Below are 18,486 nucleotides of genomic sequence, written 5' to 3'. Positions count from 1 at the left end.
CAACTTAGCTAAACCAAAATTAACATACAAGATTGCTTTAGAACACTGCAAATCTCGGGCGCCTGGGTGGCTCGGAGGGTTAAACTTCTGCCTTCAGCTCAGGTGATAGTCTCAGGGTCCTGGGATCAAACCCTGCATTGGGCTCTCTGCTCAACTGGGAGCCTGCTTCCCCCTTCCTTGATGCCTGCCTCTGCTTACTTGTGATCTCTGTCAAATAAATAAATAAAATCTTTATATTAAAAAAAAAAACAAAAAACAAAAAAACAAAACCCTGCAAATCTCATGTTCCTCTAACTCAACTGAGTCATCTCCATCCCAACTACTGGTTCACTATTTCTCACTCTTCCCCACTGGTAGGAAGAGGAAAGCCTGTGTTGTGTGATGGTATACAAATTATCAACCTTTATGTTCTTTTACCCATCTATAAAAATGAGGATTATGTCACTTTCTTTAGAGGTCTATTAAGAGCATTAATGAAATGATTTACACAAAGCTCTCAGCATGGTACCTGAAATGCACAGTGAGAGCTAGCTGCTATGACAACTACTAGAACATATCTGCTATCGATGCTGAGGATCTCTGATACAGAGGGACATTTAATAGTGAGTAATGAGAAAAGGCACAGATTCGATATAAGACACTATTTTCCTACAAAGCCAGATTCATAGCCTCTGCTATTATAAATTAGATGGTAAATTTTAAAAATCTTTTAATTAGATATTCTTTATGGATACTTCAGTCTGGTTCAATCAAAAGAATAAACATTCTCTTTACATGCTTTGATGAGCTCAATAATATGGTAAATATTTTTAGTTATAGGTACCCTGATTTTTTTTTTTAAAGATTTTATTTATCTATTTGAGAGAGTGAGAGAGCCTAAGAGGGGAAAAGGTCAGAGGGAGAAGAAGACTCCCTGTGGAGCTGGGAGCCTGATGTGGCACTCAATCCCAGGACTCTAAGATCATGACCTGAGCCGAAGGCAGTTGCCCAATCACATGAGCCACCCAGGTGCCCTTTATTAACAGACAATAAATTTTCTGATTAGAAAAGCCAGAAGATCTAGGTATCCCAAAACCTATCCTCAAACTGTTGTTATTACAGCCAAAAGGCATTCTGGGCAAAGAAAGTATCAGAGCATCAGAAAGTTATGGGATAAACTCAAAACAGTCTAACATGTTTAGAGTTCCAAAAGGAGAGGAAGGAGAAACACCACAACAGCAGAAAAAATATGAAAGGACTGATGACTGAAAACTTCAGAAATTTATTTAAAAATAAATGTATGGATGTGAGGGACACCTGGGTGGCTCAGCTGGTTAAGCCGCTGCCTTCGGCTCAGGTCATGATCCCAGGGTCCTGGGATCGAGTCCCACATCGGGCTCCTTGCTCACTGGGAAGCCTGCTTCTCTCTCTGCCTCTGCCTGCCACTCTGCCTACTTGTGTTCTCTCTCTCTCTCTCTCTCTCTCTCTCTCTGACAAATAAATAAATAAATAAAATCTTTTAAAAAAAAATGTACGGATTTGAGAATCTCACAATGAACCTACATCAGGATCAATTAAAAAGAAATCCTACTTATATACATCATAACTGAACTGTTAAAAAACGAAGACAGAAAGCAGCCAAAGAAAAATGACATTTCACCTACAGAAGAACACTGATTGGAAATGATCAGATTTCTCATAAAAATGATGGAGGCCCAGGGTGCCTAGGTGGCTTAGTTAGTTAAGCGGGTGACTCTTCATTTCGGCTCAGGTCATGATCTCGGAGCTTGGGGTCAGGCACCAAGTTGGGCTCAGTGCTCAGTGGGGAGTCTGCTCGTGGATTCTGTCTCTTTCCCCCACTGCCCCTCCTCTTGATCATTCTCTCTCTCTCAAATAAATAAATATATCTTTTTTAAAAAAAATGATGGAGGTCATTAGACAATAAACATCTTAGAAAAAAAAACCTCCAGTCTAGACTGTGTATCATATGAAAATATTCTTTAGGAATGAAGGCAAAAGAAAGACATTTTCAGAGAAAGAGAAACTAAGAGAATCTGGTGCCAGGAGACCTGCACATATTACAAGAAAGTTCATTAAGCTAAGGGGAAATTACAGCACAGGGAAACTTGGACCTTAACGAATAAGTTAAATAAAGCACTAGAAATGGCAAACATCTGGGTAAATATAAAAGACTGCTGCTTTCCTCTTAGGTTCTAAGAGCCACATATGATTATTTAAGGCAAAACTTATAACACTGTCTTGCCAAGACTTCCAATACATGCAGATTATCACACATATTACAACTAGAAGGAATGATGAGGAAAGAGGCAAAAGGGACCCATATTGTTGGAAGATTTCTGCATTTTATATGAAATGGTAAAATATTAACTCTGAGCAGACTGCAAATCCCCATCTACAGTTAAAAAACCAACAGATAAAACAGAATCCTAAAATATATCTAAGTAGGGATGCGTGGGTGGCTCAGTCGGTTGAGCCACTGCCTTCGGTTCAGGTCATGATCCCATGGTCCTGGGATCGAGTCCTGCATCAGGCTCCTTGCTCAGTGGGGAACCTGCTTCTCTCTACACCTCTGCCTACCACTCTGCCTGCCTGTGTGCGCGCGCGCGCACTTTCTCTCTCGCTCTCTGACAAATAAATAAATAAATAAAAATAAAATGTAACTAATCTAAAAGGTGCCAGGAAAGGGGGAAAGAAAGGAACTAAAAACACAGAAGTCAAACAGAAAACAAAATATAGACCTAAATCTAACAAGATCATTAATTAATGTTAAGTTAGTTAACATTAATGTAATTAACTACATAATATAATAATGTGATTACATTAATGTTAATTAACATTAATGTTAATAATCTAAACCCTTCTATAAAAAGATTGTGAGAGATACTAAAAAAGACTCAGCAAACTGCAGCCTACAACAATCACAACTTCAAACATATAGACACAGATGAGTTCAAAGTAATACATGGAAAGATGTATACACTGCAAACAGTAAGCATAAGGATAAAATGACTATATTAATATCAGATAGAAACAGATGTTAAGACAGAGTATACCAGACATTTAAAAAACATCTGATAAAAGAATTGATGAAGACATAACAATTATAAATGTAAATGTGACGAATAACAGAGCTTCAAAATACATGAAGCAAAAAACTGACAATTAGGGCGCCTGGGTGGCTCAGTGGGTTAAGCCGCTGCCTTCGGCTCAGGTCATGATCCCAGGTCCTGGGTTCGAGCCCCGCATCAGGCTTTCTGCTCAGCGGGGAGCCTGCTTCCTCCTCTCTCTCTGCCTGCCTCTCTGCCTACTTGTGATTTCTCTCTGTCAAATAAATAAATAAATAAAATCTTAAAAAAAAAAAAAAACTGACAATTAAAAATCAGTAAAAAACCCGCATCGGGCTCTCTGCTCAGCAGGGAGCCTGCCTCCCTCTCTCTCTCTCTCTCTGCCTGCCTCTCTGTCTACTTGTGATCTCTCTCTGTCAAATAAATAAATAAAATCTTTAAAAAAAAATCAGTAAAAAAAAAGAACACTGGGCTATATTACCAAATGCCTTGATCTAACTGATATTAAAGAACACTATGCCAAACTACAGAATACATATTCAAGTGCACAGATATTTACTAAGATATAGCACATGTTGAGTCACAAAACAAGTCTTAATAAATATCTAAAGACTGAAACAAAAAAAACTGTATTATAAAACAGTAAGATATCTAGGAAAACCCAACATGTGGAATACTTGGAAATTAACACATTTATATAAAGAATTCATGGGTCAGGTAAGACTCACAAAAGAATTTAAAAATATTTTGAACTAAATGATTAAAAAAATGCAACATACCAAAATTTGTTAGATGCAGTTAACACAGCCTTAGAGGTAAACCTATGGCTTTAAATTCTTATATTACAAGGGGGAAAGGTTTCAAACCAATTAATTACCCAAGCTGGAAACAAAAAACTAGAAATATCAGTAAGTGAACAAATTAGTAAGTAGAAGGAAGTAATGATAAAGATAAATACAGAAATAAATAGAAAACAGACAACAGAAAAAAATTAGCAAAGACAAAACCTCTTTCTTTGAAAAGACTAATAAAAAACAGCTATACTGGAAAAAGAGAAAATACATATCCTCAATTTCAAGAATGAAAGAGGAGTTATTACTACAGATTCTATAAATATTAAAAGAGAATATGAGGGGGCGCCTGGGTGGCTCAGTGGGTTAAAGCCTCTGCTTTCAGCTCAGGTCATGATCTCAGGGTCCTGAGATGGAGTCCTGCATCCAGCTCTCTGCTCAGCAGGGAGCCTGCTTCCTCCTCTCTCTCTCTCTCTCTCTGTCTGCCTTTCTGCCTACTTGTCTGTCAAATAAATAAATAAATAAAATCTTTAAAAAAGAGAGAGAGAGAACATGATGAACCACTTTGTAAAACAAATTCAACAACTCAGATGAAAGTGACAAATTCCTTTAAGAATATAATTTGCCAAAAGTGTCATAAAAAAAAGTAAATTTGGATAGTCCCGTATCAAGTAAATTAAACATCAAAACATACCCACAAAAAAACCTGCAAGGCCAGATGGTTTCACTAATGAATTTGCTCAAACATTAAAGAAAGATATACCAATCTACAAAAACTTTTTCTGAAAACAGAGGAAAGAATACTACCAATAGGAGACCAAAATAATCCTAACACCAAAACCTGACAGACATTACAAAAGAAGAAATTTATAAATCCATATCCTTAATGAACACGGATGTAGAAATCTTGTAACAAAGCAGAGCAAACTGAATCCAACAATATATGAAAGGGATAATATATCATGACTCATAAGGTTTATCCAAGGAATGCAAGGTTTAACATTCTAATTGCAACCAGTATATTTCAACATGCTAACGGAGTAAAGAAAAGCCGTATGATCATTTCAGTAGGCATAGAAAAAGCATCTGATAAAATCTTACACCTATTCATGATTTAAAACTCTCAGCAAACGAGGCTTACTGGAGAACTTCCTCAATCTAATAAAGCATACCTAACAAAGAGCCCTATAGATATGTCACATTTAGGCATGAAACACTGAACACTTTCCCCCTAAAAATGGAAATAAGGGAAGGATGACCACTTCTATTTAACACTATACTGGAGATTCTAGTTCACTATAATAAGGGGGGGAGGGATAGAAGAGTAAGAGGGATAGGAAAACGGTCAAATAACTGTTTATATGGAAAATCCCAAGGCACTATAAAATAACTTCCAAATCTAACAAATTATAGGATATAAAGTTAATATATAAAAATTAATTAAGTTTTTATATAACAGCAGCAAGCAACTGGAAAACTGATTTTAAAATACATAGCTTCCAAAAACAAAATATTCAGGATTAAATCTAACTGGAAATATCCAAGTCCCCTACACAGAAAACTAAAAAACATTCCTGACAGAAATTAGAAACCTAATGAATGAAAAGATACAACATTTTCATGGCTTGGAATAATCAATACCATTAAGATATCAATTCCTGCCCCCAGATCAGGGCTGCCTGGAAATGAGAATGGAGCAAGGCATGAATAACAAAGGGGCATGAGGAAACTTTTGCTGGTGACTAAAATGTTCATTTGACACTGGTGGTAATTTCACCTGTAGAAACTTCTCAAATTGTAAACTTTATTTGATGAATTGTACATAAACAATCTCTCAATAGTACTGTTAAAAAAAAAACACACAACAAACACACACCTAAATCCTACCCATTCATCCAAATGAATCCTCATGAAAAGACTTCCTGGTTTACAATCCCTCACTGGATACGATTTCTCTAACTTTATAACCCCCAGGAAATTCTATTCATACCTACCTCTTGGAGGCAACATACAGTTCCTCCCACATAATGTACACTCAGTACATGTTCACCCAATTGAAATAAATGGCTTTTTGTTTTCTTTTTTTTTGCCCCCCAGTTCTAGGAGTTCTAAGAGTAGGAATGTAACTACCCTCCCTCCTCTGATCACTTAGACCTTTAACTGAATCCCCCTTACTCAGACTCAGGCTTAGAGATACCTCCCCACCCCCACCCCCAAAAGCACACAAGCGGGGGAACACTTAACAAAATCGCACAGCATAACAATGACAGAAACGAAGTCACAAAATGACAACGACCTCAGATATGCAGTAAATGTAGAATATTCTGCCTAGAAGAATGTCCTCTTTTCTATTTATCCATCCATCTACATTATCTTCCTGATTAAACTTGTAATCATCCTCAAACTGTCACACACAACTTCAAGTAAAAGTAATGTGTATGCCCTCATTTCTGTTCCAATATCCAATGTGGATAACTGCAGAGTAGAAGGGTTCTTTTTTTTTTTTTTTTTTTTTTTTAAGATTTTATTTATTTGTCAGAGCGAGAGAGGGAGAGAGAACGAGCACAGGCAGACAGAATGGCAGGCAGAGGGAGAAGCAGGCTCCCCGCCAAGCAAGGAGTCCGATGTGGGACTCGATCCCAGGACGCTGGGATCATGACCTGGGCCGAAGGCAGCTGCTCAACCAACTGAGCCACCCAGGCGTCCCAGAAGGGTTCTTTTGAGTTTTGTTTTTGTTGTTGCAAAGGCCAACATGTTTAAGATAGCGAGTTTATGTATTTTATCTGGCCCTTACTCCCTCAAATAATTTCCACAACAATGCATCAGAAGCTTTTAGCAAAACTATCCATAGCAATATCCTATCTCCCTGCTTCTACCATTGTTCTCCTATAGCCGCTACAAGGTTCCTGCTAAAATATAAGTCACATTATGTCACTACTTTGATTAGCCCTCCAATGGCTTTCTACCCCTCCCTTAGAGTAAAACCCAAGTCTTTATAAAGGCATACAAGGCTCTACATATTGTACGTCCTGCTCCCACCATTTACTTCTCTGATGTCAAGTCCTACTGACCAGGGAATAGAAGGCAAGCTGAAGACAAAGCAGAAAGTGACACCCAAAACACCCCACCATGGGATATATGTGATATTCCTCTGGCACTCCTGGCTGCCCTAAAACTAAGGAAAGGAAAAATAAATAGTTAACTTATAGAGATCACAATTCTGCAAGACATGAGCCTCCCTCGGTTTAAAAATGTCTTAGCAATTTACAAGAACAAAGTATTTCTATAAATAACCTACCTTCCAGAATGAAATACAGGTACTCAAATGTCCTTACAACCTGCAGCCCATTGACAGATAGATACTTGAAGCAAGCAAAGTGTAACGTTACTCCAGGAAGCTCCCAAATATCTTAATGTTAATGCCTTGCCAGGAGGAAAAGCCACCTTAACTTGACAATGGCAAGGCCTCAAGTACCCATATCCAGTGAGTCTTCTTTAACATGAAAATCCTTTTGAAACATCCCTTTTCCCTACCTCCCAAACTCCCAGGTATATAATCAATTACTCCTCACAACCCCAGTACAGCAGCTATGTCCGCCCATGGGTCCTGTCCTCGTGCTTTAATAAACTACCATTTTGCACCAAAGACATCTCAAGAATACTTTCTTGGTGGTCGGCTCCGGACCTCACCCCACCGAACCTCACCTATATTCCAAACCACATCACTACTATTCTTCCCTCCTCCACACACTAGAACAGCCACAGGGACCTCCTTGCTGTTTCTCAAAACCCCAGGCATGTTCTGCCTTGGAGCTTTTGCACTTGTGGGATTTTCAGGGACTATAGAGCTGACAATCCACTTACATTTATATATAAAGAAACTGCAGTCAGAAAAATTAAACACCTAAGTTATAACACAATAACTTTAAAACTAGGTCTCCTAACTTCCTGGCTAAGTTCTACTTCCCCTAAATCTTGTAATTAATAAAAGTGACCCTTCATTAAAAAAAAAAAAAGGTGACCCCTCATGACTTTGTAACATGACTTGATTTTGCTCATAATTTTACTATGTTCTTAAACAGAAGAACTCTGGATGATTAAATGCTGCTAAAATATAACACAAACTATGGAATTTTTTTGGTTTTGTTTCTAGAATTTCTATTTCCTACCACTGGCAGCATCCCAAGGGCATTATTTCCTACGCAGAATTCTTTCAAAGCACCTTACCTATGCCAAGCATACAAGAGAAACACAGTAAACATGTGTCCTCACTATCCATAAAAGTTACATACAACCATTTCAACTTTTTCTATAGCAATACTGAATCTGTCTACTTATTTTAAAACCCTGAATGAGGTACTTAGGCAAACACTAACCAGTGACCAGGAAGAGTCTCTTTCAATTATAAGAAACAATATACTCAAAAAGAAGCACCTTCAGTCTACTGATTTAACAGCTGTACCCATACACACCTTGAAGAGACAAAAGATTTTTTAAAGGATTTCCTGGATTGGATCCAATTTAAGAAATAAAGACTATGAAAATGCAAGAGGCTATAAAAAACAAACAAAAGGTGCACAGATCTGAAAACACATCAACACACTCCACCAACAGAAGACACGTAGCAACCACGTTACCTTCTGTGTTAGTCTCTACCCTGTTTCCTACAAACACCTCTACATCTCCACCTGAGCATTTTTTTTCCCCCAGTCGAGGAGCATGATTTGGCTTTGTGTAGATCTGGCCAGAAGTGCAGAAACGTAATGTCCCCAGCAGCATCATCACCCCAATGAAGGGGAAGAGCTGACAGAAAGAAAGCTTGCTGCCCAGAGTTCTAAACCACCTCCCAGCATTTCCCAGTTTGACTGAGCCAGCCCATACGGTGGTAACTGACTTGATAATTACCCCACTTTCCTAGTATCCCCCCTCAAACTACCTGCACTCAGTTCCTTGTCTATTTATAGTAGGACTCAAATGACAGGGATCTTCTTTTCTCAAAAAGAATGTCTCCTGGAAAAGATAGGAAATCTTCCTTTAGCACAACAGTCCTCAAAATTTTGATCTCCTTTGCACTTATATTAAAAGTTACTAAGGTTTCCAAAGAGCTATTATTTATGTAACATATCTATTTATATTTACCTATTAGAATTTTAAACTGAGACAAAACTTATTTAAAACAATGACACACTGCATGTTAACATAAATACTGTTTTGTATGAAAAATATAGCCTCCAAAAAAAAAAAAACTTAGTAAGAAGAATGGCATTATTTTACATTTTTAAGGAAAGTGCTTTAATGCTTTGCTTTGCTTAATAGAAGATCTCTACATTCAATCTATGGCAAAATCATAGGTCATGTAACCTCCGAAAAATTACAAGTAAAAAAGATAAAGAACATTTTAGTATTATGAACACAATTTTGACCCCACAAACCCCCCTGAATGGGCCTCACACTGCTTTTAACAGATTCCAATAAGCAAAGAATGACACTACAAAATAACCAAGATACATGATTTAAGCTTGCGGGGGGGGGGGGGGGGGGGGGGGGGGCGGACACCAACTGAAGAATGAATAGAGAAGAATATATTTCTGTGATTATCAACTTGAAAAAAGAGATAAACTATACTAATCTGAAGCACTCATTCTCTCAAGCACTTTTTTTCAACAAAGAACTGCTAAAACCAGAGTTCCCTTTTCTATTCCTATAACATTCAGTTCCCTTGGAATAGTTTCAGTTTTCTAGTCTTCAAAAAATAAAATCTCCATAGGTAATATCCAGCTTTTTTTGCTTTTTTCTACCCTAAACAGCTTCCAGTAGACAGGGCACTTTTCAATTTACCCTTTGGTTAAAGTGAACAGCAAAGCCAAATTAAAAAGCAAAATATATGCAAAAGGTTAAAAGAGAAATTAATCAATACAAAACCAGAAACTAATAGGACAGGAAAAATGAAATGGGGGGAGGTGCACATGTTTGTGAGTAGGGGGTGGGGGGGTGGAGAGGGAGAGGAATAAAGTGACTCCATACTGAGCCCAAGACAGGGATCAACCTCATGATCCTGAGGTCATGACCTAAGCTGAAATTAAGAGTCAGTTGCTCAACCACATGAGCCACCCAGGTGTCCCTTTGGGTACTTTTTTTTTTTTTTTTAAATGACTAGGCTTGTACATATAATTCCCCTTCACTCTTTCACACTGCCAATCACCCCTCATTTGCCTTATTTCTGTTTATTCAACAGGCTTCACTGAAACATCAGTTCTCTGCTATATGGGCCCAAAGTTCTCAAGACCCTCATCTTTAGAATGACCACATAATATATCCTACAAATGCTGCTTTGAGAATGAATAGGGTACTATTAATTATGCTGAGACAGCAAGCAAGATTATGAATTATCAGTTTAGATTTCCTACTTAACTAAGAGCTTCATGAGGAGTCTGTCTTGCCTACCACTATTCCCCCAGTTCTTATAGCTCTAGGCTTAAAATATAAAAGGTATGTGTAAAAGGTGTGTGCTGGTGCACGGCCTCTCCCCACCTCTCTCTCAATGAATGGCATGAATAATGCAAATTAAGGCAAAAGAGGAAAAACTCATCCAAATAAAATGAACTACTCTGTTCTCTCCCAAATCCTGATACTATTCAAGCCCAAACGGTATCTTTGATCATGACCTCTTATCTCTTGCCTCCCTATCTAAAGCCCCTCCAATCACAATATAAACTTCAGAAGAGCAGAGAATGTCTGTTTCGTTAAATGTTTCCCCAGCACCTAAAGCATTGCCTAAAGCTGGCACGGAGCACTTGAGAATTGTGTGCTCAGTGAATGCTGCCTTTTATCTTGCCTTGCCCATCTCCACCTGAAAGCTAAGCCACAAAACCCATACGAAGCCATTCCAGATAGTCCCAGTAAAACAATGTCTCCTTCCTCTGCATACAGTAATGTGTCATGTCTTTCTTATAATACTTTCTATACATAATTTTTCCTTGTGTTAGAATTATGTTTCATTATGTGTCATTGTACTTGGTATACCATGTAACATTTTAGCACAATGCCTGACACACAGTATCTAGAAAACTAAGATACATCAAATGAAACTGGTAAAACAGCAGCATTTCACACAATTATGAGTACATATTAAGAGACCAGATACCATGCTAATTTTCTAGAGAACTTATTCATGCTTACATACTCATTCATCCCTAGCTCAGGTCACTGTCATTTCACAATGGCAGCTCCACCTACTCAGCACCGATGGGGTTCGGAACAAGCCATCCCAGAACATGCCACTTTGGCATGTCGATTATATCTGACTTATCTGCATGGCAGGACAAACGTTTATTTACCAAACATTTGCTTTTCTCCCACCTTCCTGTGAACTGCCTTCTTCCTCTCTGAAGCCCCAGACCCACATCCCCTTCCTCAGCTCATGATGGTAATATAAACGTCAAATGGCTGGCTGCCACTGAGTCTCATATCTTTGTGGGACTCCCATATGTACATATGTAATTAAATTTGTTTTTCTCCTATTAATCTGCCTTTTTATTATTGAGGGGGGTCTCAGCCAAGAACCTAGAAGGTAGAGGGAAAATTGCTTTTTTATAGCATCTTCCTCTTGCAAGGAGTATTATATAAAGAGAAGTATCTTTCTTAACTGTTTTGATTCCACTCCTTATCTAAATGTCCACACTCTAGCCTAAACTCTTCACTACAGTTAAAAAGGTTCTACAGTATGCCCACCTGTATTTCTTGCCCTGTTAACCATGCACACTGTTTTCTCCAAGTGGAACAATATCCTTTACCATTTCAATTCAAAAAAGTTACATGCAAAGTTTCATTCCTCTGCCCAGAGGCCTTCTGGGGGCAGCATTATCTATTCTGAGTCACTTTAGTTATCCTTGGCCTGGTCTAACAGACTTATTAGTTAGTACTTGTGCTGTCACTTAGAATCTATTTATGTCCCTAATCATGTATGTGTGTGTGTCTCTTTGTATATATATATAAACTTTATATATACTTACGTTCAATGTAGAGGTTCTCTTCTAAAATCATGGACCATTAGCCCACACAAGATATGCATATATAAAAAGAAATATGATTCAGTGTTGTGGTCTTCAACATAATAAATACTAGTGGCAGGAAAGGACAGATGTAAAGAGTGTAAACTGTAAAGGCAGACTACCTAGGTTCATAATGTTGGCCTTGATATTTATTGTCCCTACTACCCTTTGACAACTTACTGAGCATCCATACCTATCAGTTTCGTTATTTGTAGTTATTATAAAAATTACATGAGTTAATATACATAAAATTATTTAAAAAGCATCTGGAGTGTGCCTGGGTGGCTGAGTCAGTTAAATGTCTGGCTTTGGGGCGCCTGGGTGGCTCAGTGGGTTGAGCCGCTGCCTTCCGCTCGGGTCATGATCTCGGAGTCCTGGGATCGAGTCCCGCATCGGGCTCTCTGCTCAGCAGGGAGCCTGCTTCCTCCTGTCTCTCTGCCTGCCTCTCTGCCTGCTTGTGATCTCTCTCTGTCAAATAAATAAATAAAATCTTTAAAAAAAAAAATAAAATAAAATAAAATAAATGTCTGGCTTTGGCACACGTCATTATCTCAAGGTCCTGGGATCAAGTCCCATGTCGGACTCTGCGCTCAGCAGGGAGTCTGCTTGCCCCTTTCCCTCTACCCACTCATGTGTGCATATTTTCTGTCTAATAAAGAAATAAAATCTTTAAAAAATAAATAAAAATAAAAAGCATCTGGCACCTAAACTCAATGTAATTACCTATCATTATTATTATTAAAATGTCGTCTTAGCACAAACTGCTATACAGAATTACCGTAAGCTAGATGGCTTATCAACTACTGAAATGTATTTCTCACAGTTCTAGAAGCAGGAACTCCAAGATCATGGTGCCAACATGGCCAGGTTCTGATGAGAAAGAACCCTGTTACAGGTATCCTCATTGGTTTCTCACATGGTGCAAAGACAGCTAGCTAGCTCTGTGGCCTATTCTTACAAAGGCACTAATCCCATTTGTGAGGGTTATAGCCTTTTGACCTAATTACCTCCCAAAGGGCCCACCTCCAAATACTGTCGTACTGAAATTGGGGTTTCAAACACAGGCATATTGGGGGAACACAAACATTCAGTTCAAAGCAGCTATGAAGACTTCTATCTTCTTACTTTATAACCGAGGATATTGAAACTCAAAAAAACAATTTGCCAAAAGTCACAAGAACAAGTACACTGTAAAACCAGAAGAGAAACAAAGGACTCCCAGTAAAGGAGCCTATTCATTTTACCATGCTAAAATTTATGCAGTAATATTTTTAAGGTCTGCAGGTCCATTTTATGATAAAGAAAAAGTGGTGAGAAGGTGTTAAGAAGTGAGAAAAAGGAAAATGAGAGACATTTATATATGTAAAGATTAAGAAAAGAAAAAAGGAATTCTCTTAATGATCAAGACAGAACATGGGGGCGCCTGGGTGGCTCAGTGGGTTAAGCCGCTGCCTTCAGCTCAGGTCATGGTCTCAGGGTCCTGGGATCGAGTCCCGCATCGGGCTCTCTGCTCAGCAGGGAGCCTGCTTCCCTCTCTCTCTCTCTGCCTGCCTCTCTGTCTACTTGTGATCTCTGTCAAATAAATAAATAAAATCTTTAAAAAAAAAAAAAAAAAGACAGAACATGGGCTTATTATGTTCATATAAATGGAGGGACAGGAAGGTGATCCAGAGAAATGAATTAAGAGTATTAGGTTGGGAGAGAACTATCATGCTTTGTTTTTCATTTAGGACATAAAGATACGGTTACTTCCATTTTTTCAAAAACCCTTTCTCTTTAGCAGTTTAGAGAGCTAATTCTGTTCCTCTAAAAGCTCATCTCTTCAAAAATGCATAAAATATTTTGATTTTTCACACAGAATTCTGATGTTTACACATGGGAAAAAATTTCAAATTTCAGAAATTTAATAAGAAACTTTGAGGGGCGCCTGGGGTGGCTCAGTGGGTTAAGCTGCTGCCTTCGGCTCAGGTCATGATCCCAGGTCCTGGGTTCGAGCCCCACATCGGGCTTTCTGCTCAGCAGGGAGCCTGCTTCCTCCTCTCTCTCTGCCTGCCTCTCTGCTTACTTGTGATTTCTCTCTGTCAAATAAATAAATAAAATCTTTAAAAAAAAAAAAAAAAAACTTTGATGGGACGCCTGGGTGGCTCAGTTGGTTAAGCAGCTGCCTTCGGCTCAGGTCATGATCCCAGCGTCCTGGGATCGAGTCCCACATCGGGCTCCTTGCTCAGCAGGGAGCCTGCTTCTCCCTCTGCCTCTGCCTGCCACTCTGTCTGCCTGTGCTCGCTCTCTCTCCCTCTCTCTCTCTCTGACAAATAAATAAAATCTTTAAAAAAAAAAAAAAAACTTTGAGGAATGTCAACATATTTACCATTTTTTTTAAAAACTTTAAAAAAAATTTTTAAAGATTTTATTTATTTATTCATTTGATGGGGGGGGGGGAGAGAAAACAAGTGGGCAAAAAGGCAGGCAGAGAAAGAGGGGGAAGCAGGCCCCCAGCTGAGCAGAGAGCCTGATGCAGGCCTCGATCCCATGACCCTGAGATCATGACCCAAGCTGAAGGCAGAGGCTTAACCCACTGAGCCACCCAGGCACCCCTACATTTTAAAAACTTTTAAAGTTTGGAGGTGCCTGGCTGGCTCAGTCAGTAGAGCATGCAACTCTTGATCTCAGAGTTGTTGAGTTTGAGCCCCACATTGGGTGTGTAGAAATTACTCAAAAAAATAAAAACAGGGGGGTGCACTTAGATGGTTCAGTGGGTTAAGCCTCTGCCTTCACCTCAGGTCATGATTCCAGGGTCCTGGGATTGAGCCCCACATCGGGCTCTCTGTTCAGCAGGGAGCCTGCTTTCTCCTCCTCTCTCTCTTCTCTCTGCCTGCCTCTCTTCCTACTTGTGATCTCTGTCAAATAAATAAATAAAATTAAAGAAAAAAAAAAAACAAAACAAAAAAACAGGGTTGCCTAGGTGATTCAGATCATGATCTCAGAGTCATTAGATCAAGCCCTATGAGGCTCTCACAGGGCTGGGAATCTGTTTAAGATTCTCTTTCTCCCTCTCCCTCTGCCCCTCACATCTTGCTCACTTGCACGCCCTCTCTCTCTAAAATTAATTAATTAATCAAATCAAATAAAGTTTCAATTTATGGGTCATGTTTAGTTTTTGAGAAAACTTTAAACATATAAATATCATATTCAGAACCATCACTATTTGACTATCTTATGCGTTTCCTTAGATAGAACCCAATGGTCATTTAAAATACAAACTTTGGGGTTCCTGGGTGGCTTAGTGGGTTAAGCCTCTGCCTTCGGCTCAGGTCATGATCTCAGGGTCCTGGGATCGAGCCCCACATCGGGCTCTCTGTTCAGCGGGGAACCTGTTTCCCCCTCTCTCTCTGCCTACTTGTGATCTCTGTCTGTCAAATAAATAAATAAAATAATTTTTAAAATTAAAAAAATATATAAACTGTTGTAATAAAAATACTACAAACTCCCCCCAAAAAACCTCTAAATGAAAAATAGACATAACTAGTTTCTCAGAGCAAGAAATTGTATTTTGTATGAAGACTATCTTTCAGAGTATTTGTTAAAAGAGTATCTGTCTCCCTGATTATATGTACTCTGCTTACAGCTAGAATCTTTCTATATAGTTCCTCTCCTACAGTAGCAACCAACACATAGCTCAGGCCAAAATAATTATCAATAGTATTAACCAAAAGACTCTGGCTCTTTTATGGAACTACACTACAAAGTTAAGTTGTTGAAGCTTTTACATGCTTTTTAACTTAAGTTAACTTAAAATGAAGATAAAAGGATAAATAGAAAATATAGAAATTACGTGCCCAAAATACACACCAAAGAACATATGCTTTGTATGTAAAACATACATAACGTGTAATATGAATCCTTTATTTCCACAAACTTCCGCTGTAAAACAGACAATATGGTCTTCAGGAAAAAAACAGGACTCTCAAAAATAAAAAGTGATTGCTCTAAGAACTATGCAACAAGATAACAATAAAATTCAGGGTTGATGTCCAAAGGAATGCACAGCTGTCAACCCAACTACCAATGCAAATTTCCAAAAATAATTTAAGTTCCAGAAACTTCAGTAGAGAACAAACGGCGAGAAGATCACGATTCCTTAGCCTTCCAAGATATATATCCTTGCTGATGCTCTGGGTTAACAATGTGGATAGCTCTCCCCTTCCTTCAAATTCTAGCAATAAATGCTAAATGTTCTGTGTTCCATATCCTCACACAATTAAAGCCCAATTGCTAATTCTCTTTTAAAAGAAGGTGGAGGGCAGGAACTGAGGGTCATTCCCTCTCAAACCATTACAGATGGTTTACATACATACATTACATACATAGCTCTCACCATCATCTGTTTTAAAACTTACCAGAAGGCCATCCCACCGATACTAAACCTTCTTTTTAAAAATTTTATTTTTTTGAGAGAGAGGGAGGGAGAGAGAGCATGCTACGAGCAGGGGGAGCGGCAGAAGGAGAGGGAGAAGCAGGCTACGCGCTGAACAGGGAGCCCAACGTCAGGCTCAATCCTAGGACCCTGCGCTCAGGACCTGAGCTGAAGGCAGATGCTTACCCAAGTAAGCCACCCAGGTGCCCCTAAACTTTCATTTCTTTAATTTCCTTTATTTCTTAAACTTTGGTATGTGTAAAATTAAAACGTGTTCTGGCCTAAGAGTTCACCTCTAACTCTACATAGCTTGGTAAATGGAATACTGAATTCCCTCTGCCGGCTCCATTTACGTTGCTGCTACACTTCATAGCTTACCTGACCCCAACTTAAACACAGCTTAAGGTCCTTATCTTTGAGAATCGGAAGTTTTATCGCTCCACCAGGAAGAAGTTTTATCTCTCTACCAGGAACCACCATAAAAAAATTTATTTGACCAAACAATTACCCAGTTTCTCTTATCTTATTCCCTTTGTCCTGCTTTTTTCTGCAAACATTTACTGATACTTTTATAAGCTGTGAAAAATACTAACTCTAGAGATACAAATATATTTCTCAGTTCTTAAGGGATCACAGTCCAGCAAAGGAGACAAATATAGAGAAAAATAATTTCTACAAAATGTGAGATACTATAAAAGAACTTTGTAAACATTCTATAAGAACACAAAGTGAGGAAAAGTTTCATAATATAGTTAACATACGAAATGAGCCTTAAAGAAGAATAGGGTATAATGGTGTGTATATGTGTGTTTTAGTTGAGATAATGAAAATACAGAATGGGGAAAGCTGAAAGGTAAAGTAATGTCTGATGACAGCCAAAGTGTTGAGTAAAAGTATATTCCAACAAATAATAAGACATCAACTAGAGCTCCATTTCTCTTTCATTCTTATAAATTAATTTTAACCGTAAATTCGTAAGAATGATCTTCTAAACAACACATACACACAGGATTTGGCATATGAAATTATTACTACATGGTTGGAAGCAGGAAAAAGCACTGCAAAGACAATCAGGAAAATTCAATGTCATCAGACTGATTATCTGCAGTGAAAGGGAATAGCTCTGTTACATAAAGCCAGTCTTCAATGTTGTAGATACAGAGGAATGAATACCAAATTAAATTCCAGGAGACTTGGATTCAAGTCTCAGACAGTAGCTATGCCCTAATTACGTAACAAACTTTTTACTTAATTCCTAAACTGCTTACCTCATTCAAGGGTTAATTATTAAGATCAAATAAAATGAGTCTGAAAGAGCTCTGAAAAAACAGAAATGCTATACAAATAAAATACTACCTTCATTAAGGTTGTACTTATATTAGAAATTAACTTTAAAAATTTATATTGCTGACATAAACTCTCATACTAAATTTGTGATAAAGAGATTTTTACCCGTTCTACAGATCGTGCTCTCTTCTTTGGCCGAGTAGGCAGCGCATCTTCTTTCGGATTGGTGTCTATTGCCCAGTAGGACCCCTAAAAGTAAAGAAAGAAATTATATTAACAGTATATTACAGCAACTCTATACCATTAAGAATGGATTTTTTTTTAAGATTTTATTTATTTATTTGACAGAGAGAGATCACAAGTAGGCAGAGAGGCAGGCAGAGAGAGAGGAGGAAGCAGGCTCCCTGCTGAGCAGAGAGCCCCATGTGGGACTCGATCCCAGGACCCCGAGATCATGACCTGAGCCGAAGGCAGCGGCTTAACCCACTGAGCCACCCAGGCGCCCCAAGAATGGATTTTTTTAATCCTCTGCTCCAAAAACAAACATTCTGCAGATACAACAGTGGAAAAACAGCATGAGAAGATACACTAGCTCTGCACTGAGAAAAGTAAAGTTTATATTAGAAGCAAAGTCCATTTACAACTAGATTATTAAAAAAGAAAAAAATCACAATCTGAAGTAGTGTGAGGTCCAAGAACTTCTGCCACAGCCAAAGTAAAGTGCAGTGATCAACTGAACACATTTTTAAAATATATACTGATTCTTAATTGGACATATATGATAACTACAACAGCACAGGACTTTAAAGTCTAATGGGTTTTATGTATAAAGATACCATAATTTCTATACTCTGGGACCTCACAAATCTAAATGGTTA

The 18,486-nt window shown here is 38.3% G+C and overlaps 1 protein-coding gene across 3 annotated transcripts in view; it reads right to left on the bottom strand.

Moving 5' to 3' along the window:
* FOXJ3 (forkhead box J3) overlaps window positions 1-18,486 on the bottom strand; it is a 153,943-nt gene that overhangs the window by 47,145 nt on the left and 88,312 nt on the right. For all 3 annotated transcript variants that reach the window (XM_047724681.1, XM_047724683.1, XM_047724682.1), the window contains exon 5: window positions 17,774-17,857. In XM_047724681.1, the coding sequence (XP_047580637.1) occupies window positions 17,774-17,857 (84 nt within the window). The remainder of the gene's footprint in view (window positions 1-17,773; window positions 17,858-18,486) is intronic.

Source organism: Lutra lutra, chromosome 4, assembly GCF_902655055.1.
Source record: "Lutra lutra chromosome 4, mLutLut1.2, whole genome shotgun sequence".
Taxonomy (NCBI): domain Eukaryota; kingdom Metazoa; phylum Chordata; class Mammalia; order Carnivora; family Mustelidae; genus Lutra; species Lutra lutra.
This window is presented reverse-complemented; position numbering and strand designations above follow the sequence as displayed.